The following is a 24109-nucleotide window of genomic DNA, read 5'->3' on the forward strand; positions in this document are numbered from 1 at the left end:
GAGAGGGAGCACATTTTGTCTAGCCGTCAGACAGTCTTTAGGAGGGCTCTCTCACCTTCCCTTAACAGGCTAGTTTTGAGCGTCCTGAGCGAGAAAGCAAGGGGAAAAGAGGAATCACCATTATATGGGGCTTGGATAGACCTCTCCAAAGCCTTTGCCCAGGTAAATGGAGAGTCCTTGTGGAGTAAGCTATTAAGCTGGGGGATCCCGAGACATATCTTGGCAATGTTAGTGGAGCTACACCACAGTAAGAGTGAGACTAGATGAACCAGGCAATCAATCAGAATACATTAAGGTGGAAAGGGGAGTAAGGCAAGGTCGCATGGGAGCCCCTATCCTATTCAACCTCTTCCTGGCAGATATGGGGATAGCTTTAGATTCAGCAGCATTGGCCAGCCCAAAAATAAATAATAGTAAAATCAGCTGGCTGCCCTATGCAGATGATATTGTCCTACTCCATAAAACAGCAGTGGGACTACAGCGCTTACTGAATGCAAGCTGAATGGTCTCAACATCAACTCAGGAAAATCGAAAATAGTGGTAGTTAGAAGGGCAGGAAGAAAGATCAAGTACTTACAGTGGTCACTGGATGGTCAACGAATTCCAAGAGTGGAGGAAGCAATTTACCTGGGCTACATAGTGTATGCATCACCGACCATAGTGCAAGTAGAAATGGAGTTACATGGGAAAATCATGCACTTGGTATCTCAAATGAAGAAACTTTCAGTGAGATATTGTACATTCTCAATAATTCCCCTAATCAAATACTACATTGCTAAAGTGGTACGAGTATCCTTTATGGATTCGAGGCTAAACCTTTACTCTGGAATACTAATTGGCACAAATGGGAAGGCATAATCGGGAAGAGGGTCCTTGGTCTCCCACAAGGTCTCTCATCCTCCTGTCTAAGGTATGAACTGAGGTTAAAATCTTTGGGTACTTTAGGAGACTGGAAGCTAATCTCTCTTTATCGGTTAATTAAAACATCACAAGCACACACATTGTATGCAGATGTCAAAGATCATCTTGAGCAATCTAAATCAACTACATGGACCAATTTGGATTCCAGGGTAAGCGAGATTCTTTTGAGAGCAGATACAGATTTCGAAACACTGGTTGCTAATCCCTTGAAAACCAAAAAAGCACTAGAAAGAACGGACTGGATAAAAATAATTGAAGGAATGCGTATCGCATCTTTGGAAAACTTGCTCTCAGTGTATGACAAGAAACTGGGCTTTGTTCCAAAAGATCTCAAGAAATTACTCAACTGAGGCAACATGTTCTAAGGGTTTGTCTAAATCTAGTGCATACTGTGGAGGCTCTCTCTAAATAGGGGAAGGGGGAGGATGCTCACAAATTATGTGCTATCTGTAAAGACCCTAGAAAGCCGACATTAAGACATTTTTTGATGGAGTGCGAGGGTACTTGGGATACGAGAGTAACTCTCCTACAAAGATTTGTGGACAGAGAGGGGATTTTAGCAGAAGTGTTTTGGGACAGAATGATTGATGGCCATGAGACAGCGCTCACGATAAAGGTGATACAAGTTCTCCAAAAATATAATGTTATCACCTAAGCTTGATTTTTTTGTACAGTTTTGTTTTGTTCTTGTTTTCTCTCGCTCTTGCATCTACGTTGTATGACCTCTACAACATGTGTTGCTTAGCTTGGATGGTAAATACTGTGGCTTGGTTAGGTTGGGGGGCTGTCTAGTTTCGTTTTTATGAGTAAATCATGTCTGTTTGAAGATGGCAACTGAAAGTATTATGTATATGTTGTTTTAAATGAAGTTGTGTAAAAACCAAATTTGATTAAATCACAATAAAAAAATTAAAATGTTTTCAAAATGTTTTTTGCACTATTTTTACATAAAGTCTAGTATGGACAGAAAGTACTCATAAAAATCATTCCTCATCCACTTTCAAAAGAGATGTGCAGCAGTAAAAGGCCAGAAAAAGGAACGGAAGCAGGAGGTTTAACACCTAGCAGGACCTACACAGGAGAAACTGAACACACTAAAGGGAAGTCACATGAGATGGGAACAAATTAATTAAACCAACACAGCAATAGAGACTGGGGGGCAAGCTACCCTCTATCCTCCAGCATATCTTTTCCAGATCAAGGCATCCCACCCAACTGTCCCGCTCAGTCTTGGCATTATCTCAAGTTTCACCTGAGGTCAAAAGTGGCATGTACAAGCAGTTGCTCGAACACTGCTCAAACCCAAAGGCTGCAAGCTAGTGTACCTGCAGACAAGCATCTTACAGTGCAAATTGCCAGCAATGTGTGTTGAGGCCAGTGTTGGGACACAAGTGGTGACTTATGTGGTGCAAGCATTTTAGAGCAAGAATGAAAGGGTCTTATGTTTTTGCTCTATTTTCGAGTATCATCAGTAATCCGACAGGCCAATTATGCTGCATGGCCATTGTCCCTTACCGCCACTGCCCCACTTGGACTCCTGGTCACCACCAGCAACCCCTTAGCACTCCCTATGTCTACGTGCTTCTAAAGGCTCTTTTCTCTTTTTGTTAAACATTTCCTGATCCTTCACTCTTCTGCCCGTACTGGTGAGATACCTTTTCTGTGTTGGTAAGAATATTGTTATCAACACTGAAAGCAGACTTCACCAGGCCAAGCATCAGGTAAACCCTGAATCTATTTTTTTCTTCAAAAAAGAAAATTTAGCACAGCATCGAACATTGCGGTTCCTAATGGAAATATTACCCCTCAGTGGGCCGACTGCGCTTTTAACAGCACTGCCGAGCACGTTAAGGGACCCTGGCTTTGCTCTGGCCCTTAACTTTGCTGGTGGATCTTTACCAACAGAGTCACCTGCTGTAGGGTGATATCACCTTAATAGTGACTTTGTAGGAAGCCCCGTTTCATTTGAGTGGGGAAAGGTACAGAAGGAGAAGAAGCACTCACAAGGATTTGGGGGGGGGGCACTCTTGATGACAGCATTTGCTTGCAGTGTAAGTTAACAGTCATTTGTACTGTGCCAGCTACCTCCAAAGCTGTTTCCAGGTAACACAGCTTTTCTGGATGAAGCAGATGTTGATGTCCCTCTGCACATGCAGGCTGCACACTTTGGGTCTGGGAAGAGAAACTGACCAGTTGACATTGTTCTGATGGCCATGCGTATGAATATCCAACATCAAATATGGCACTCCTTTCAATGTATTGAAATGTGCAATTAACAAAAGTAATTTGACACTTCTTTATTGGTAAAGGAACCTAATTCACCACATACACTACCAGATAGCAAATCTCTTGGCACTCTGTGGAGTTTGTCAGAAAGAATGGCTTCACCAATGAAGTGGCACGAACCAACCCAATAGCGTGTCTTCAACGGGTGGACAATGTGTAGAATACTCCCATACCTGATGGGCAGTCACCTCATGCCTGCCACCAAGCATTGCACTCAATGTTGTGCAACTTCTGGGCTATCATGTTATCGTTTAACTTAGGAAGCACTGGAGCTACAAGTTGCTTTATGGACTTGTGTAGCTATACTGCCCTGTCAGTAAGCAGAAATAATGCATAAGTAATCCTGGAACCTGCATAGCTGTATACTCACAACAATGACAGATAATAGCATTCCCTGATATGGAAGACAGTCACTAATGCTAGTTATTGACCATCAACAAACCGATGGGGCTGGGTCTCAGGAAACGGGGCATACAGTGGGCAGAGAACAATGGTTAACCTTAGTGATGGGCCCCAGGACAATAAGGCTATAAACCCATGAATATAAGAGCGCTGTCAGCTGCTCCTTCACTCACCTCTCCCCATATCTAGCACAGTTCCTCCTCGGTTGATTGCCAGTGCTCTGTCCAAGTTTGTGTTCTGACAGATTCTCGCACAGTCCTTTACTGGATCCAATTGCCAACAAAACACTGGATCGTGGAAAGCGGTACCGCCAGGCACATTACTGCTGATGTGTGCTTTGTCACGATTCCAGAGTAGTCCAATAACGATTGTTATGGACTGCATCCAGAGGAAACAGGTTTGCCATCTGGCGCTTAACTTACCACATGAATGTGCTCATTGCATATGTAGCAACACTTCTTCTTGTCTAGACATTGTGCACTACAGCCTATTTACAGGAAAGCAGAGAAACCATTATTTTGGGTGCACATGGAAGCAGTTGGGTATAATGAATTAAGGTTGCTTACCACATTGTTTTAGAATTTGTATCGTCTGAAAAAATACCACAAAATAAAATATGTGCTGCTTTCACAGCATTGTCCATCATCCGATAGACAAATGAACAACTGTGCAAAGGATACTTGTGGTCAAAGCTGTACCATGATCGGAATATCCAGGCGCTCTCCTGCTTTGTTCTGCTTCCGCCTTCTGGGCCATCCTGATGAGAACAAAAACAGATGAGTTTAGGTCTACATCTCCAGAAACCCAGATTACTCATGTGTTGTTACTGTTAAATGGACATTGACACCCAACTATCTTGGGTGTTTCAAAGACAACACCTACGATTTAAACCACATTTTATTCTGTGATAGTCCATGGGATTTCAATAATGAACAACCCTAAGAACAAGACCGGTAATATTTTGCAAAGGGACGTTCATGTGCACGCTGGATATTCTTCATTGGCTGAACATTGTAGCCAGGTCCATCATTGGGCTCACAGTATGAAGTTCTTCTTGATGTTAATGCATACTGTAACAGCGGATTTACATAGAATTCTATTACAGAAACATAATGATAACACTTTGTAAGATTGCAATACAAAGCGCATTGCAGACCCAGGTGTTGATATTCTAGCAAGCAAGTCAGGAAATGGACCACAAATCATTCAAGAGGTGTTCTGAAGGAAGACAACTCATTCTGACTATGTCGCTTGCAGACCCAGGTGTTGATATTCTAGCAAGCAAGTCAGGAAATTGACCAAAATTAATTGAAGAGCTGTTCTGGAGGAACACAGCCCATCCGTCTAAGCCGCTCCCCATAAATAATACCACCATCTCATTCACCTCTACCGACAGGGATACACCACGAAAAATACAAATGCTGCAAGTTTGACACATCTGCCCAGGAGAAGCAAAGCAATAATAATGAAAATTCCACAATTTCATAAAGTGCTTCATGCCAGATACCCATTATTAGAACATTTACAAGTGGAGGGGCTTCCAGGTGTTCTAATAATGCATATTATTAACCAATTTAGTGGTACTCATTTTATCAACCTCATATGGTTGAAGTTCAATTCCCATGCAGGGATTTGAACTCGTGAAGCAAGGCTGCACAGGTGAGTGCTTAACCCGCTCAGATATCTTGCCAGCAATGAAAAGCCTTTATTTTTCTTCATCCGCCGGAGAGATGGGTGCGGAGTAGGTGTCATGGTGCCTGCCCTCTTGCCTAACAATAGGAGTATGAGAGGGAAGTAATCCTAGCTCTCCTTGAAGGATCTCTCATTGCAACCGTAAACATATGAATAGACCTGTCCCTGATTACCACTACAACAAGAGGACTATCGCCCTAGAGGGAAGCCAACTGAATTTCAATACTCATTCATCCCTAAAGTGTTTTTATAGTTTCCGGTAGGATGGCCTGGATTCCAGCCCCTTCTTGCCTTTATGCATGTCAGAGTATGAGGGTATAAATCAACCTCCACCTCCACCTTCACTCATACCCGGGCACCAGGAGTGGGGAACTATCATCCAACCAGCATAGTGTGCTCTTGTGAAAGGGTGTAAACACTGAGGGCAGAACATTGTTCGGGCTCGAGAAGCACGCGTTGAAGGTTTGTAGGAGAAACAGTAGGCCTCATTACAAGTGTGGCGGTCTGGAAATAAGGGTGTCGTAGCAACATACCGACACCCTTTCCGGACCGCCACACTACAGGTAGGCCTGCAGGGGTTGTTGCGCCCAGCAGGTTTGAGCTGCTGGGCGCAACGGTCCCGGTAGGCAGACTTGTCGCGGAAGCACCGGCACTGTTAGCAACGGTGCCGTTGCTTCTGTCTCCCCACTCCCATGGAGCCCTATGGGACTCCACAGGAATGGGGAACAACATTTTCCAGTGTACCCGATCCGCCGGGACTTGTAATATCAGTCCTGGCGGGACTTGTGGCACTGGGATATAAGGCGCCAGAAAAGTGTTATGAGTCTGGTAGCACCAGCGGATTACTGCTGGACTCGTAATGAGGCCCAGTGACCCGATCGATGATGAGGCTTCCTCATCAGCTCAATTCTTAAGAAAGGTCTTGCAACCCCCATTTAGGCCATGTTCTCTCAGACCCTTCAAAATACAAGACTCTCTGCCCACTGCCAATAAGGTATTCATCACCTCCTGACATTGTTGGACTGCTTCAATGGTGATAGTGACCCCAACACACCGGAAATGACACAATGGAAGTACAAAAGGTACTGAATGCTGTAGACGTTAAGGGGAGGTGGGAAGGAATGCAGCGGAGGGACATGTTATGGATTACGGTTTCTTGGACACCCCAGGCATACTAATCATATGGCTGTAAACCTGTTCTGTGTCTGCTTAAACGTACCCTGATGAAATAGAGCAGGTGTTGAATGGATGGACCACAGGTTAGGATGCAGGAGTGCCAGGGTACCAATCTGGATGTCCCCCTTGTATGTTCTCCCTTCTGCCCCACCTTTCAACATCTACAGGTCTGCTGCTGGCTATTAAACTCATTGTTGAGCCCATCCTGTAAAAATCCTGAAAGCCTCCTGGAAAGGTCCTCACAAAAAAACCTTTGACTATCACTTTTTCAGTCATTTCCTGCTTCACTGAAGTTTCCAAGAACTTTCATTTGACTCCCATGCAATTGTCACCCATTTCTGCTAGAGTGGTCATTTGTTTCACTTGAAATTGTTGTTTATGTTTCACCTGGAACTTTTGCTGTCCCCATAGAACTACTGTCCGGCAGCTATGGAACGCCTATGCTGATGAGACTGGCCACTTACATTGGTCCACAAACTGTCCCATCCCTGGATCCTGCCCAGTGATTCAGTGGCTGCCCTTAACGTAGCTGTGACCTTCTCGAACATGGTGTCCCCCCCCTGAATCAGCTATTCTGATCTTTTTGCCCAACTTTAAAGTTTGTGCCCCTTCCTGATGTTTCTGCATCATTATGATGCTTCGTTACCTGCTGGCTTCAGTTCACCTTCTGTACTTCAGCTTGTGTTTATGCTGTCGCATGTGAGCATGTTTCTTGAATTTCCTCTGCTGTTAGTATGACATTTTCTGGATCTTTGTTTTCCCTTTCTGTACCCGAAAGGACCAAGTGGCCCAAAGTGTTTACATGAACTTGAAGGTTGTTTGCCAGAAACAGAGAGCACTGCTCCTTTAAACTGGATAAATACTATTGAGACAGAATCAAAAAGTATGTGTCCCAAGAGCTCTTTGGGGCTAACCAAAGAGATTGCGGAAAGGAGTGTGACTCACTTGGAAGTCAACTGTGGAGTAAGAATCTAAGCAATAATTTGGTATGTGGTCAGGCACAGACTGCCACGTAGCTGCCCTAAAAATCTCAGCAATGGAAAGATTTTGTAAGAGAGCAGCCCTTGCTGTTTTACCTCTCAGAGTGCACCTTTAGTCTGTCCCGGAAGTGGCCTCTTTACTTTCTGGTAAAAGCAGATCATTCATGACTCAATTCATCTTGCAATCGATTATTTGAAAGCTGCGAGGCCGGTGCTGATGAAATGGGGCCAAAGTTCACATGTAGCATGTTGGGCCATCTACTGTCTTTTGCCCTGTCTAGGTAAAATCTGCAAACCTCCTTAACATTCAGAATGTGGAAGAACTGCTGAGCAGGATTTAAAGGATAAGAAACCAAAGGAGGGAAAAATGTGGGATTCACAAGGAAATCCGAGACCAGCAGGGCAAGAAAAGAGGGATAAATTCTAATGGCAACCTTAAGCCTGTGAAATGCAATATCCTTTTTGTAGAAACTTGAATTCATCTGATAAATCAATTTTATGCAATGGTTCCAATGGGGGGCCCATTGAGTTGGACATAACTACATTTAATGAAGTGTCATTGGGGATGTATTCCTATTTATTGGAGGTGAAACCTTATTCAGTCACTCAAGATATTTCATCACTGGAACCAAGTAAAAAGGGTACTAAGTGAAAATATCTTTTTCACTGTACTGAAACACAAAATGCTCGATTTAGGAAGACTGCTCCAAGATCGTTGCGAGCAGGCTTTTCAAATCAAACTGTCACGCTGCTGGACGAACATTTATTTTATGTATGTCATTTTATTGGATATTTGGAAGGTGCCTATACAACAAATGGTGTTTCAAGGCATTGAGTGTGTGCATGGGTCGACAGGCGCAGCCGGGCAGGAAGACGGTAGATGCGTGCGTCTCAGGTTAAGTGTTTGGGATTTAGTGTTTGTGTGAGTGTCTATGTGTGTCAGTCTATCTGTGGGGGAGGAGGGGGAATGTTTGTGACAGGGAAGGGAGGGGCAGGTGGCGGGGAGTGGGTAAACATGAGTGTTTGTATCCGTTTTTTGTGGTGGGAGGTCGAGAGGGGATGCTTTGGGCGGAGAAGGGTGGTGGCGTGGGAGGAAAGGGGAGTTTGACGTCTGAAACCCCTAATTTCTAAGAAATTCCTGCCTGGAGGTGGAGCGGGCAGGGGAACGGCTTTCCTGAAGAGTTGCGGGGGGTGGAGGGGGAAAGGGTGTAACCCCCTAGACGTTTGATATTTCCACTTTAGACGGCTGCACAGAATGGGCCTAAGTAAATCGGTATTTTTGGTGTGCACCTTTCAAAAAGTGGAAATATCACATATAAGCATAAAAAGGGTCTGATTGGAACTCTTAGTATAGGCTGTAATCATCCAGAGTTGACACTTATAGAAGAGTACAGCAGATCGGATCTGGCTAAATGTAAAAGACAAAGTAATACAGTGTTTCCCTGGCAGTTTCACTTAAACTTATAGACGGTCTCTGGACCTCATGAAAAACCACCACTGACAGAGCCATGTGAACACTAACAGGATCATACTGGTGTTGGAGTCTTTGCTCCAAACAGGATTTGTTTTTAGCAAGGGCTTACTATACGAATCAAAGGCACTGAAGCATCTCCTTAATTCATGTCACAACTACCATGTGACCATTGCCCTTAAAATGGATTATGGTCACACAAAAAAACCTTTTGGAGAAGGCATATCTTTGGGATAGGATGTGCAATATAAAACTTAACTGGCAATGGTTGTCAGACACCTGGGCTGCGCCTGTTCAGACAATTAAGGGTGTTATGGAGTAGCGACTGCAGGGTGAGTAGCACACAACCAAGCGCTACATGTACCTAAGAGTGAATGTAACAAAATTCACCCTCGGGCAGGTGTGCCATACTCAAAACGTTATTGTCTTAATTAAGATTTGACAAGATTATTCACATAATAAGCTATTGAAAATGGTATCAATTTACAAAGGCACTAAGATCTTTTTAAGTGAAAGTTTTAGTAAGTTAGTTATAGTGAATTACACATCAATTACTGTCAATCATAGTTCACAAACAGCTGACATACAATGGCATGAACCATGAATGACTTTGTAATTGAAGTGTTTTTACGATAAGTCACTTACTAACACTTTCACTTAAAAAGGTCTTGGTGCCTATGTACATTGATACAATGTTCAATAGTTTATGATGCTAATAAACTTGTCAGAATCGTATGTAATATAGAACACCTCGCCAAGCTTAACAAATAACGCAAATATTCTACGCAGTCATTTTACTACCTGGAACCAGCTAATTACCTCATAGTCACTTGGAACAGGCAATTGAGACGTTTTATCATGCAACTTAGATCTAATATACTGCCGTCCCTGATGATAACGGGGGCCTGGCATGGTATTTATAAAGATAACAGTATATGTAGGTTATGCTGTATTTCTCTTGAGTCTACTCAATATCTCTTGACCCAATGCCCTGTACTGATGAAATCATATACTATGGCAATAAGCCCAGAGACTGCGGCCCATTACTGCATAAGGTAATGCTCCCGGGGCCTATAGTTACAGGGCCAAGAGTAGCGAGGGCCTCAACGAAGGCTCCAGGGGCATTACCTCTTGCAGTAATGGCACGCAGTCAAGGGGCTTATTGCCATTGGTACCCTGACCCGCTACACCGGAGTACTAATGGCTTGATTTTTCTTTCCGGCTGCGAGACGCATTGCGTTTCGTGGCCGGTAAAAAATTAAAAGTTAAAGAAAATGGCTGCCGCGGACAGAAAAACATAGTCCATTTTCTCTTTCCGTGGCAGCCATAATAACGTTACACACGTCCTTTCCGCCATGGAAAGGATGTGTGGTCCCTTCTCCCTTTCCATGGTGGCCTGAAAGAAAAAAAAAAGAACACCGAAGACCGGCGCGAGGGACATGCAGGGATGTATGCGGGCTTACCATAAGGTAAGGCTCGCAAATGCACCAATCGGTGCATTTGTTTTCTTGAAAATAACACGTACCAGGTACTAATGAATCTTATATTACACAGGTACATGACATATTTTCAATAGTTAACGATGAGTTCTGGTCACAAGTCGTCTCTGGTAACTCAATAGTGTGTATGCATAAGATCTATGAACTGTGGACATAGAAAATCAAAAGGTTACCTTTTAATAAGCGCACAGAGTAATTTACTATTAAGGGAATTCAAGAAAGGTAACGGCTGACAAATTCATTTTTTACTCTTTCTTTTTCTATTAAGAATATTAGTTCATATATGATAAATTGTATTGCAACTGTACTTAAATGTAGGTTTTATTTGTACTTGTGAAAAGGTTAACTGCATAACCGTAGCGCGTTAAATAAAAAAAGAAATTGAAACGTTGGAGTCCTTCAACTTCAGAAGTATCCGTGGTAAAAGTGGAATCAGACATAATAAAAATATAATCTAGTGAGGATTCCCTGGAGAACGGGAAATAGAGAACCTCAATATGAAGTAAGTCCAATTTATTTTTTCTACTGAGAGCACTGTGTTTAAGGTGTCTGCTCTAACATATTACGCCTCTGTTAAATGACTGGATCAGAACTATAGCTTTCGGTTGAGACCAATGTAAACAATTGCTGAGCTTCCTTTGAGAGGGTCCACGATCTGGCTCCCCCTTGCTTTTTGAGATAGTACATCATTCTGATGTGGTCTACCTGTACCAGCTCTCTTGATTTGTATCGATGATGGAAGGTCTTCAGGGACAGGTGCAAGCAATATAGTTCTGGAAGGTTAATGTAATAAGATTCTCCTGGTCCGACCAAATACCTTTTTAAGACAGTCTTTTGAGAGAAGCATCTCCCCCTGAAGGTTATCACATAAAGGGGAGTGTCAAACTAATAACTCTGACACACGAGGAATAAAAACTCCAGGTTGGTCAGGCTAGCTCAGGGGTCTGATACCTTTGGCTCTCCAGATGTTTTGGATTACAATCCCATGATCCCAAACCTTTGACTATGACGGGTAGGGCTGATGGGGTTGTGGTCTCACTGTACTCCTCTTGGGTGCTCCGGTCTTCTCTAATTGTTTTGTATCCACCTTTAGGGTACAAATGTCTGCTTTCCACCTTTTGAGGGCTTTATTATTTCCTTATTTAAATCCCCTTTTCCGTATGCAAGCCTTGTTTTCTTTCTTTTAGTTGGATTTTTGGTTCTTCAATAGGCCCGGCGTACCTATGGGCCATTTGAACAGTTCTGATAGTCGGAATCTCTTGCGGGGTGCCGCAGAGCCCAACTGCCACCTCCCTCTCTATGTCGCGTCCTGCGTACCTGTTGTTCTGTGGTCTCCTTCCCATGGGGAAGGCAGTCGCTTTGTCTGCAGCAGAATTTTGCAGCTGGTTTCCTGTGTACCTGTTATTCCATGGTGTCCTTCCCAGGGGGGGCAGTTGCTTTGTCTGCGGCAGAAGCTTCCTACTGGTTCTTGTCTCCGTCTTGCAGGTGCCTCTTCCTCCGACTAGTTGTCTGCATTGGCATGACTTGATCTCTCACCGGTAGAGAGCTTGAGGTTGTGGTCGTCCGGCGCTCCTGGGCTCGGTAATGTTGCGCAGGCTCGTCGCCCACCACGCACTGTGTCTGGTCCTGCGTCAAGGCTCCGTCAGCTCCACGTTGGAGTGGCAGCGTCTGTTCTGTATGGCTTTGTCACAGCTGGCTGAATTTGTGTCAGCTCTTCCTCCTCGCCAGCTAAAGGTATTCTTTATTCTTATATCTTTGCTCCTATTATGAGAGACACGTTTCCACTGGTTATGAGGATTTACTTTCAAGGAGTGGCAAGTAGCCATCCTAAACATGTGTGAATGTCATATGATATCAACATTATTATCTGTACCCATCTATACTGATAGCACTGGGGCCATTGGGGTTAAGGGAGATCTTAAAACTGTATTCAGCTGGGCGTCCTTGTCCCCAAAGGGTAACCCACTTTCAGTGAGAAACCGCTTGACCAAACCCATAGGAAGGGTTTTGCATAATGGGCTCACCTCCCTAGTCTCACAGGGGGCGGCTCCCCTTTGGGGAGAATGGACAAATTCCTTGGATTCACCACAGTAGTATAACCTGTGAACATTTAATTCCATATTATGTGCCAAAATAAACAGAAGAGGAAATCTACTTGGCACTGTAAACCCATGTTTTCCAGTCAAGAAGAAAGGCATTGCCAGTATAGAAAGGGCCTGGCCAATGGTTATCTCCTATTCTGGATGGCGTACATCCCTTTCCTTCCAATGCTCCAATGGAATCTCCTACATAAGAGTTTAATCAAAATCGTGGTGGGACATATTTCCGACATATTCCTGTATCTATTGCTACTTGGTCACAGGAATGCCCAGACATATTCCAAATTACCTGCAGGCATGCATTATCATACTTTTACATTTTTACCAATCTATTCACACTACATTCCTAGAGAATGATCTTGGCCACTCAGTGATAGGCAATTACAAAAACCGAGAGGTTCTTATGTCTGTAGTTTTAAGTGCAACACATTGTTATTTTTGTTTTTTTTAAACTTTCTTTATTAAAGATTCACATCACACACCACAAAACACTTACAATGCATTGACATATCTAAAAAAGGCATCTAGATTTTTCCAGCAGCGGCAATCCATCTTCTGCAAAGTACTGATGTTATAGTCTAAGTTCAGTGGATCACAATAGATCACAGTACATATAGTAGGTGTCCAGCCCGGGAGTCAGGTAAGCCTACTGTGACCAGGCCCTCCCCCGCACATGGCACTCCAAGTAGGAATCTACCTCGCTTGTAAGGGTTCACGTTTCTGGTTCAGTTTTCAGGGACAGTAAGTAGATGGTGAGGGGATCCCATATGTCCTTTGGCCTGTTTTGTGGGCCCCATAGGCTCCAGTACTCCTTATCAATGTCACTATGCCTTATAAGGTCCTTAAACCACATCTTTGCCACCGGCGGGGAGGAGCTAGTCCAATTCATGAAGATACAACTTTTAGCTAGTATCATGCATGTCGTAATCAGTTTTCGGTATTGCTTAGGTATAGGGGGCATCCAACCAAACATACAGTATCGTATTTCACAGGGGACATGTTGTTCCAACATTACTGAACAGCACTATGCCACCCCCTCCCAGTAAGACCGCTGCTTGGCACACGCCCAAATCATATGAAGGAAATCAGCTGGATCGTAACCACACCGACGACAGCCCGCTGGCTTCGAGCTGTCAAACCGGTGAATGCGGGCTGGGGACATATATGTGCGGTGTAAGGTATTCAATTGGATCAACTGCAGTCTTGCGTTGAATGCCCCTTTATGTGTGTTTTCGCATATTATCGTCCATTGTTTATCTGTGAAGGGGGTCCCAGCGTCCGCTTCCCATTGTTGCCTGCACTTTAGTGGCCCCTGGAGAGTATTGTGTTGAATAAGCTTGTATAGAGTAGAGACCACCCTTTTGCAGCCAGGTGAGTTAATGTACTACAGAAGCGGATTTGTTGCCGGTCGCTCGGGAAACGTCTGGGACCACTCCTTAAATGCTGCCCTCATTCTGCAAAACATTGTTGAATGGTTTCGACTAAATGATGTCTATTGCTATCATCAGATTACATTGTCCAATACAAAAACACGTGCCTGCAATTTCTCTCGGAGAGGCATACCATGCTATCTGTAATCTGCACTACTAACATCTTTATCAACTACTACTTACATTCAATACAGCAGAACACTGATGCTCTTGTCCCACAAACCCTGGAATATAAATCTGCAGCGTCAACGCTGCTATGACTCACAACCAAGCTAAACACCAGAATCAGAACTCAGAAACAAAACAAAAAAACCTTGGCCCACCCAAAAGTTGAGCCACAATCCCCTTGCTCCAAAATATGAAAGGAAAGCACACAAAGTCAGCATCACTTTAGCCGAGTGATCTTGACTGAAATCTCAGAATGGCCTCACCATTAAAGATCAACAAACCCTCTCTTCATAGAAATGTGCACTGGCTAAAGTCGTTTCCTCAATCAGGAAATCGGTTTTGGACTCCACACCTGAACGTAAACATCACTTTTCATCCAAGTCTTGAAACCCCCAATTACCCTGCCTTTCGCTTTCGTTCCCATTCTCCTCCATACCCGGCTAAACCACAAGTTAAGTTAACATTTCCAGGTAGTTCATTGTCTGCTCTCTTGACTGCATTCCTGCTAATGGAATCAATCCCAACATCATGGCTCTATTCCCCATCTAACACAAAAACTTCTCACTCAACCGAAGCATCTTCCTCAATACACAAACATTTGACTAGACACTTCCCCTTTTGGAAGATCATTTTCTTGACCAAATAAAGTGAAGCAGCCAATATCCCACCACCACCTGTCACTTGCATTGTAAAATCAGTGATAAGTGGATGCTATCTAAGTCCCTGTATACATCCTCCTCGACTGCTTCCAGAGAAAAGACAAGTCCTATTCCACTTTCACATATAAGATTATCAAGTTCATTCTCTCAGCAAAATGTAACCAGTAACAGGCACAACATTGATAATGAACAACATTGCAGGTTATCTGATCTGACAGGAGAGGAAACTGCTGAAAATTATCTCTTTTTTTAACATGTTTTTATTGTTTTCACAGTGTAAACATAGTACAACTTAACAGAGTAACATCCCCTTGGACCCCCCTCCCTTAATCACCCACCTTTGGAAGACATGCTCCATGTTCCAACTTTTCTCGGGAGCATCTATGAGGTAAATATGTCTGTGATTCTGATGTTGTGCGGGCACCATTGTTCCATATAATCCGATTGTAGGTATTCCAGAACCCCCCCCCCCATTCCTTCATGTATGACCCATTCGAGCCCTGTAGGTGGTGTGTGATATTTTCCATTGTCATTTGTGACCAGACCTTTTGAAGCCATGTGAATATTAGTGGTGGGTCGTGTGTTTTTCCAGTTTTGGGCGATAGTTGCCCCTGCCGCTATAACCAGGCCCATTAAACTTCTCCATTGTGCCTGGTTGTATTCCTTGGACTGATGCTCTATCATTCCGCATAGCCACACTTTCTCCCCCAGTTGGTCTGCCTCTGGGAACAGCTTTTTCATTTCTGTTATCTGTTCCGACCAGAATCCTTTGACCCCTTGACAGTCCCACCAAATGTGCCTCTCCGTGCCGGCTTCTGGGCAACCTAACCAAGAGCGGACAGACGTTTCCGGGTACATGTTGTTGAGCCTCCCCGGTGTGTAGTTCCATTGGGTGACTATTTTTGTCCACATTTCCCTGGTCTGCACTGCTCGTGTCAGTTTAGGAATGCCCGTCCACAGCGTCTGCCACTGCTGTATTGGAATTTCTTCCCCTAGTGTTCTTTCCCATCTTTTCATGTAAGTCCATTTTATTTCTTCATCCTGTGTATTGATGAAGTTGTAGAGTGTGGAGATCAGTTTCTTGGCTCCTGAGTTGGATAAGATGTATTTTTCAAATGGGGGTTAACTCCCTTGTGGCAGCCTGAGTAATCTCTGGCGTTGCCAGCCAATGTCTGAGCTGTTCGTACTTGTACCTATCCGCCTTTGTCAGGTTCCACATGGTTTTACATTCTGTAAAAGATCTTACTTCCTTGTCAAGGAACATTTCTCCTAGTTTCCTGCACCCTTCCTCTTGCCATTTCTCAAAGGCCCCGGGCTCTTGTCCTGGTGGGAATTGTGGGTTCCTGCAGATGGGCGTGAATGGGGCAGTCACCGTGGTCATGGTGCCCTTCCGTGTCTGTTCGTCCCAGGCGTTCAGTGTAGTTTTCATGATTTCACTAATGCAGAGATTCGGGTGTCTATGTTGTTTAAGCTTCCATAGGACATCTTCCAGCAGGGTTCTGGCGACCGCCCTGTCTTGGGCTACCCAGATCGTTTGTTGGTCATCCCCCAGCCAATCTTTCAGCACCCACAATTGCGCTGCTTGGTAGTATTTCCTGAAGTGTGGTAGTGACATTCCCCCCTCTCTGACGTGTGTCGTGAGGACCGATCTTGCCACCCTCGGGGGCTTCTTATTCCAGATATATGACGATATTGTCTTTGACAGTGGGCCTCATTACGACCCTGGCGGAAATCGCGGTGCTAAATGCACCGCGGAGCACGGCGGAAAGCTGCCGATAGCGCCATGGAGGTTGGCGGATTTTCCGCCCCATGCCGACCTTGGCGGGGCGGTAAATCCCCATTCCCCATTTTACCCTTCCCCATTCCCATTTTTGCCCCATAGGGTATAATGGGAGTGGGGAAGGCGTTAATTGCGCCACCGTAAAATACGGTGGCGTAATTAACAACAAGGTCCCGTAGCGCCATGGATTTTTCCGCCCGGAAAAACCAGGCGGAAAACGTTCCATGGCGCTACGGGAACTCGTAGTAGGGCGGACGGGTCCGCCGCGAATAACGCTGGCGTAAACCCACTCCGCCAGGGTCGTAATGAGGCCCAGTGTCTTAAAGAATGAATTTGGAATTGTTATCGGGAGGGTGTGGAAGTGGTACAACAGCTTAGGTAGAATGTTCATTTTCACCGATTGGATTCTACCCCACCATGATACCCTTAGAGGACACCATCGCTCCAGGTCCTTTTTCACTCTGGCCAGTAGTGGGGGGTAGTTCCCCTTGTAATGTAAGTTCACCCTATTGTGAGTGTTATACCCAGGTACCCGATTCCTTCTTTCACAATTTTTAGACCTAGTGATCCCACCACCCATTCCAGTGCCTCTCTATCCCCCGCTAAATGTAGTATTTCCGATTTGTTCCTATTGATTTTTAGGCCCGAGATCTCCCCAAATGCCTCCAGTTCTTGCAGTGTAAATGGTAGTGTCTTCCCCGGGTCCTCCAGGGCCAGTAGCATATTGTCTGCATAGGCTATTACCTTATGTTGTCTGCCTGCCATCTCAATCCCCCTTATTTGGATAGTTTCCCTAATGTTGATTAGTATCGGCTCCAGGAAGATGGCATATAGGAGGGGGGATAACGGGCATCCTTGTTTTGTTCCACTGGTAATCTCAACCCTGTCTGTGACTTCCCCGTTAATCACTCTTCTTATCGATGGGGAGGAATAGTTGGCTTTGACCATCTTTATGTAGAGTTCCCCAAAACCTATACGTACTAGTGTTTTGAAAAGTATGGACCATTCCACCCGGTCAAAAGCCTTTTCGGCGTTGAGTGAGAGTAGTATGGCTGGCGTGTGTAATGCCTACTTTTTCTATTAAATGTATCAGTCTTCTTAAATTGTCATGAGTTTGCCTGCCAGGGATAAAGCCTGATTGATCTGGGTTTATTAAGGAGGACAGTAGCAGAGATAGCCTGGCAGTTAGGATCTTCGTGTAGATCTTCGAGTACAAATTTATCAATGCTATGGGACGGTATGAACCAGGGAGGGAGGGATACTTGGCAAGTTTGTCGAACAACAAGACCTTTGCTTCATTCATGGACGGGGTTATGTTTCTGCTTTCTTTGAAGGTGTTTAATAGTTTTGTTAGAAATGGGGTGAGGATGTCCGCATATTTTTTTATAGAAGGGGGCCGTGAAGCCATCTGGGCCTGGTGCCTTGTTATATGGGAGTCCTGCTATTGCTTTCTTCACCTCTTCTTCCGTGATTTGGGTTTCCAATGCTAGTTTATGTTCCTCAGATATCTTTGGAATGGGGAGAGATTGCAAGTATTTGTCTTGGTCGCCCTCGTCGGGGTGCTCGGTCACGTATAGTTATTGGAAGAATGTCTTGAATACCTCCCCTATGTCCTTAGTGCATGTTTGTGGCTCTCCTTGTGCGTCTTTAATGTTTAGAATGGTTAATGCTTTTTGTTTTGCGGAGTGTTGTCTCGCTAGGTGTCGGTCTGCCTTGTTGGCTTTGATATAGTATCTCTGCTTAAAATAGAGGAGGGATGTCTCTGCCTTTTTATTGCGGAACATTTCCAGTTGCCCTTGCGCGTGTCTCAACGCTTTCTTAAGGCTTCTGGTAGGGTATGTCAATAGCTCCTCTTGTATATCTGTAAGTTTCTTTTCAAGTTCTCTTTCCCACCCGTGCCTTTGTTTGTCCTTGGTGGCTTTCAGAGCTATCATGTGCCCCCGGATTACTGCTTTGAACGCCTCCCATACTGTACCCAATGGGACATCCCGTGTCGTTTTGTTCGAAATACTCTATCTTGTCCCTGATTGCGTATCCAGTCACCGGGTCTAAGAGAAGATCCTGCAGTAGTCTCCACCGCCAAAGCCCCCCCCGTTCCCGGGGGTCAATATGTCCAGCCAGAGCAGGGCATGGTCCGAGGGTGCAATTGGACCTAATTCCATCCCTTGAACTTTGCCCATCATTCCCACCGACACCCAGAAGTAATCTATTCGCGATATTGTATTGTGCACATGCAAATAGTATGTGAAGCCTTTGTTTTGACCCTTCAGTTCCCTCCATGCATCACACAGCGCCATCTGATCCATATTTTGCTTGAGATGCTTGGATGGAGCACCCTGGTTTTGTGGTCCCCCCACGCTCCTTTCTAGTCATGGGTGCCATGCCATGTTCATATCACCCCCCAGTATTATCTCTCCCTTTGAAAACCCCTCCAGTTTCCCCATCGTGTCCCGCAAGAATCCGTCTTGGCCCGTGTTTGGTGCATATATTGATGCCAGAGTGAGCCTGGAGCCATCTAGTATAATATTGGCAAATACGAACCTCCCCTCCCTGTCTATTTATCTATTAATGTTGCGCCCCTTCCCCCCAATGTTGCTATCAGTACCCCCGCTCCTTTTCCAGTTGCATTTGATTGTGCCAATACATTGTACCTGCTGAGACATACCTTACTTCTGTCTTGTGCTCTTATATGTGTTCCCTGGAGTAGTAGGATGTCCGCCTTCTTCCTCCTGAGCATATTCTCTACTTTCTTCCTCTTCACTGGATAGTTTAGGCCCCTAATGTTTAATGTTAATATTCTGATTTTCCCCATTGTGTCTGGCCCTGATTGGGTGTCATGTGAACCTGAGTGCTGTGATCCCAGCTATCTTCCGGAGTAGCCCCCGTCCCTCCCCCCCAACTTCCTCACTCCCCCCCAGTATAAACGAACAACCAACTTTGATACTGAGGAGAGCCTGGGTACCTATGGGTGCTAGGGCGTTGCGCCTATCGCTCCCTGCCCTCTGTGGACTCGGGTTAAACTTTGCGGGGAGCCCTAAGCCCTGCATCTTCCTCAGACCTACTGTGTGTCCGTACCTGATCCCCAGCCGGGCTGCTGGGAATTGCTATTTCCGAGTTCCTTCGTTGAGTGCCTCTCCAGGTTCTGTAGTCTGGGGATGCCCCCTGTCGTCGTCTTGCATGGGTGTTTCCTCTACTTCACTGTTGCCGGTTTGGAGTTCCCCCTTCCGTTTGGTTTCTTTTTCTGCCGAACCACTTCCCAACCTCGGCCTTTTTTGCTGTTCCCCTTTTGCTTTGGTGCCCCTATTTCCTTCCTCCTCTGCATGTATGTCCATTATATGGAGCCCTTCGTCCCAGGTTGTCACTCTCCTTTGCATTCCTTCCCACTCGAATAGCAGGCCGAATGGGAATGTCCATTTGTACCTTATTTCTTTTGCGACCAACTCTCTTATCAATGGTGCCATTTCTCTCCTCTTTGATAGCGTCACCATTGCCAGGTCCTGGTAAAGCTGAATGTCTGCCCCATTCATCCTTATGTGGTCTACCTGCCTCGCTCTCCTCAGGATATTTTCTTTCTGTGGGTACGATGAGAGGGCTGCCAGCACATCTCTAGGTCTTTCCACAGGGGAGCCTGTTCTTTTCGGGCCCACTCTATGTACTCGGTCGATCCCTATGATGTCTGCTTCTTGTGCTTCAATTATGTCCCTGAACACTTCCTGTACCGCATTCTTAAGATCTTTATCCAACACGGTCTCAGGCATATTTTTAATGCGGATATTAGATCTGCGGGACCTATTTTCTAGATCCTCACATTGGATCTCTAGGTTGTGAGTTAATCGCACTAAGTGTTCTTGAGTTTCGCTATTTTGTTGTGCTTCTTCTTCAGCATTTTGCACAATTTTCTCAAGAGTCTCAGTCCTTTCTTCCAATTTGGCTACATCTTGCTTTAGGTCTTGAACTACCCGTTTCATGTCGTTCCTCATTGTGGCGAATTGGTCTTGTACCGTCGACATGAATTTGTCTTGCAGCTCCACAAACCAGGCGTGCATGTCGTCCCTTGACGGGGTAGGTTGCATGTGTTGGGGGGAATGGAGTCAGTTGATGGGTCATCCTGCAACCTTCTCCTGGTGATTATAGGGGTATCAGACGCCCACATTTGTAGTATGCTTGAGTCTTGTTTAGCCGATTGTTGGTTCGGTTAGGTCGCGCCCCCTTTCCCTTTCGCCTTGGACACTGCCCTTATGTTGTGGTGTTTTCACTGGGTTTATTTTGCTCCTTAGTGGGGCAACTATGTTGTGCCTTCGGTTTAGTGCCTCTGCCTAGCTGTTCTTGATTTGGTGGGTGCGCTTGCTTGGTGGTGACCCTTCAGGTTTAATGCCTTCTCACCTCTGGGCAGCTTGTTTACCCTCCAGCCTCCGGAGACCGCTTGCTTAATAGACCCTACTGCTGGTATTGGATCTGGGGGTAGAGTCTTTGTCTCTTCCCTTTTTATTCGCCCTGCCCCTCCTTTGCTCAAAAATTCGATGACTGAAATGGGGGGGATTTTCCCCCTTTGTGTATTGTGGCCTACTTGGCCTTGTGTGGATGCCCAGCGAGGAGGGGGGGGTGTCTCCTGCCCCGATTGTATCCTCCAGAGACCACCGTGCAGGGGGGGGCTCCTCTCACCTGTACCTCGGTCCGGCCCAGACACTGAATCTCCCCGGGTCCTGGGGTAGTGCGTCACCTTCTCCGCCCGCTCCTCTCTACATTGATACGGAGCTCAAGCGGTGTCTCCTTTTCCCCAGAGCGGTTTCCCCTTAATGCGGTATGCGCCACGTTGCTGGGGTCCCCGCCTCAAATTCCTCCACGCCTGCTGTAGCCCAGCTCCCCGGCGCGGACCGTGCTTTACTCAGAGGGGGAGGGGCGGATCTTGCGTTGTGTGCCTGCGGCCTCATGTGCCTTCCCACCGGGCACTTTCTCAGCCGCTAGGTCCCCACAGCCTGGTGGGTGTATGCCGCTTTGCAGAAATGCCGAGCCTTGTCCTCCGCTGACGGGTCCCTGTCCCGGCCTCTCCTCCTCTCTGGCCGCGTGGGATGAACTGTGAACTTCGGAGGGGGAGGGGTGTCTCTCTGAAGCGGCGCTGCCTCAGCTTGCTCTCTCCCCTGTGGCGAGTCTCCTTTTCCGCTGCAATGGTGGGTCATGGGGGGGGGGTCTCCTGCCGTTGGTAGCGCGTTAATCCTCGGATCTGGTGCTTATTGTGGTGCTTTGATGCGGCCAGGCAGGAGCGAGACTTAACCACGTCTCTCTGCACCGGCGGCCATCTTGGAATCTAAAACTATATATTTTTAATGTATGAAAGTTATGGCTAGAAAAGAGGTGATTGGCATCAAAGCATAGACAGTGTTGCTGTTTTTGCAGTGCCTTAATGGTTGAGTGGTGATATCAACATGGGAAGGTGTAGGATAACAAATGCGATCCAACTGGTATTATTTGGAAACAGGATGAACTTGGGAGTTTCATTAGATAGTTAATAATGGTTGTTGAGACACATTGGCCCTCATTACGAGTCCGGCGAAAACCGTGCTGGAAAAAACAGCAGGTAGCTGCCGGACCCATAATGAATAACTGCCGCCTGCCTTGCCAGAATAACCAGGGCATTACAGCCCCAGCGGTTCAGACAATTCATGCAGCGGCAATTATCAATCCCCATTCCCATTTGAGTCCCATAGGATTCAATGGGAATGGGGACCATGGAAGCAGCGGCACTGTTAATAACGATGCCAGTGCTTCCATGAACGTCTTTTGCCGGGTGCCGTTCCACCACCAGGCCGCAGACTTGTACTTTGCCGGTCCGGAAACAATAGAAGCGGTGTACAATTTGTTTCTTTTTTTTGGATCTTATATTCCTTTGAAAGTGAGCCTAGATAGTCGTGCGAATGATCACATGCATTGTGTTTCCTCTATCTTGTAATCATTATGCGAATTGAATCTACAAAAGAAAGTCTAGAAATTGTTTGGTCCACCAGTAAGATGTTGCATCAAGTACTAAATTTATACTGTGTAATATTTATAATATATATATGTGAATGTAAATGTTCCCTTTTATGTTGTTTTTATCGTATCCTTTTGTTTCCTTTTTTTCTCTCATTAATTAATTTTATAATGCATTTTTTTGTATTTGAAAGAAATAACTGTAAAGGTTTTATTCTTAAATAAACTGAAGACAAAAAAAACAAAAATAGAAGCGGTAAGCTTACCGCCACCGTTGTTTCCGGACTGGCAAAGTTGTAATGAGAGCCATTATCTATATTGGGGCTTGAGTGGTCGAATAGGTGTTTTCTTTAAGCTGAAAGACGTGCACAGAGAACTTATTGCACCTACGAGCCTAAAATTTTGATCTTCAACAAATCTGCACCAGGTCATTTTGTTAAGAAAGAGGAGATAAGGGTAAAGCATACGGCAGACAGGATAACGGGGTAATGGCAATTACAGCAACATTAAAAAAATAGTCATAGGAGCCCCTCAGCAAGAACGAACATGGCTAAATGACCTGTTCTTTGGGAAGATACCCACTCGAGAGTCCGCAGCTACACTTTAACTCACTGTACCTTTCACAGAAGGGAAATATCCAATTGCATATCAGACTTTATCCTGCCAGGAGTGCAGCAGGGGAGAAGAGGAGAGAAAGCAGAAGCAAAGAGGAAGGTCTTGAGGTGCTTCCAGAACCAGAGATGGTTCTCCTCAGTTTTCAGAGAGGCTGTTCCGAGGGAGGCCTCCACCGAAGAAAGATCTAAAACCAGAAGCGACTGACCCCGAGGGAGTTGGAGGTGGATAAGCGAAGAGCTCGAGAAGGAAGATATTTAGGAAGAGAAAGTTGAAGGTATTGAGGCCTCAGAAGGCCTTGTGGACAATGCAGAGGGTTTTTAACTTAATCCTCGCAGCCACTGGGAGCCAGTAAAGAGATTTCAGTCCTGGAGAGATACAATCCCTGGGCTTGATGCCAAGGACAAGTCTCGCAGTCCTGTTCTAAATGAGTTGCAGAGGGCGGAGAGTAGAGGCAGGCATATTTAGAAAGAGGCTGTTGCAGTAGTCCAGCCTAGAGAGAACCAGCGCTCTGGAGACGGATCTGTGTGATCCAACCGCAGCTACTTTTAGCGCAATGGAAAAGTTTGCATGAGAAATGTCCGAACCACAAAAGGTTTGTACATTTCCCATGCGAACATACATTAAAAACCCCTACAAACCCACACCCCCATAACACACCCACAACACACCCCCACCCACAACACCCCCCACCCACACCCCCACCACACCCCTACCCTACTTACCTTTGAAGACGCGCTGAGTCCCTGCAGCGCCATTTCCTTTCACTTGCGTGATCAGGAACTGGCGCCGCAGGGTCCTTTTCTTTCTTTTTTTTTTTGGGCAGCTACAGGGGTTTCCCCCGGAACTGCTAGCTGCAGGATGAGTATTTTAAGTCTGGGAATAACCTAGTGCCACATCGGCTCCTGGCATTCCTCTATCGCGTTCCATCCACAGGGCCATTTCATACCACAAACTGTAGAGCCCC

At 45.5% G+C, this 24109-nt stretch overlaps 1 protein-coding gene across 1 annotated transcript in view; it reads right to left on the reverse strand.

Moving 5' to 3' along the window:
- Positions 1–24109, reverse strand: part of SLC9A7 (solute carrier family 9 member A7) — an 889600-nt gene that overhangs the window by 86076 nt on the left and 779415 nt on the right. The window contains exon 14 of the mRNA XM_069636615.1: positions 4290–4366. Coding sequence (XP_069492716.1) covers positions 4290–4366 — 77 coding nt within the window. The remainder of the gene's footprint in view (positions 1–4289; positions 4367–24109) is intronic.

Source organism: Ambystoma mexicanum, chromosome 7p (genome assembly GCF_040938575.1).
Source record: "Ambystoma mexicanum isolate Mex_15411 chromosome 7p, UKY_AmexF1_1, whole genome shotgun sequence".
Taxonomy (NCBI): domain Eukaryota; kingdom Metazoa; phylum Chordata; class Amphibia; order Caudata; family Ambystomatidae; genus Ambystoma; species Ambystoma mexicanum.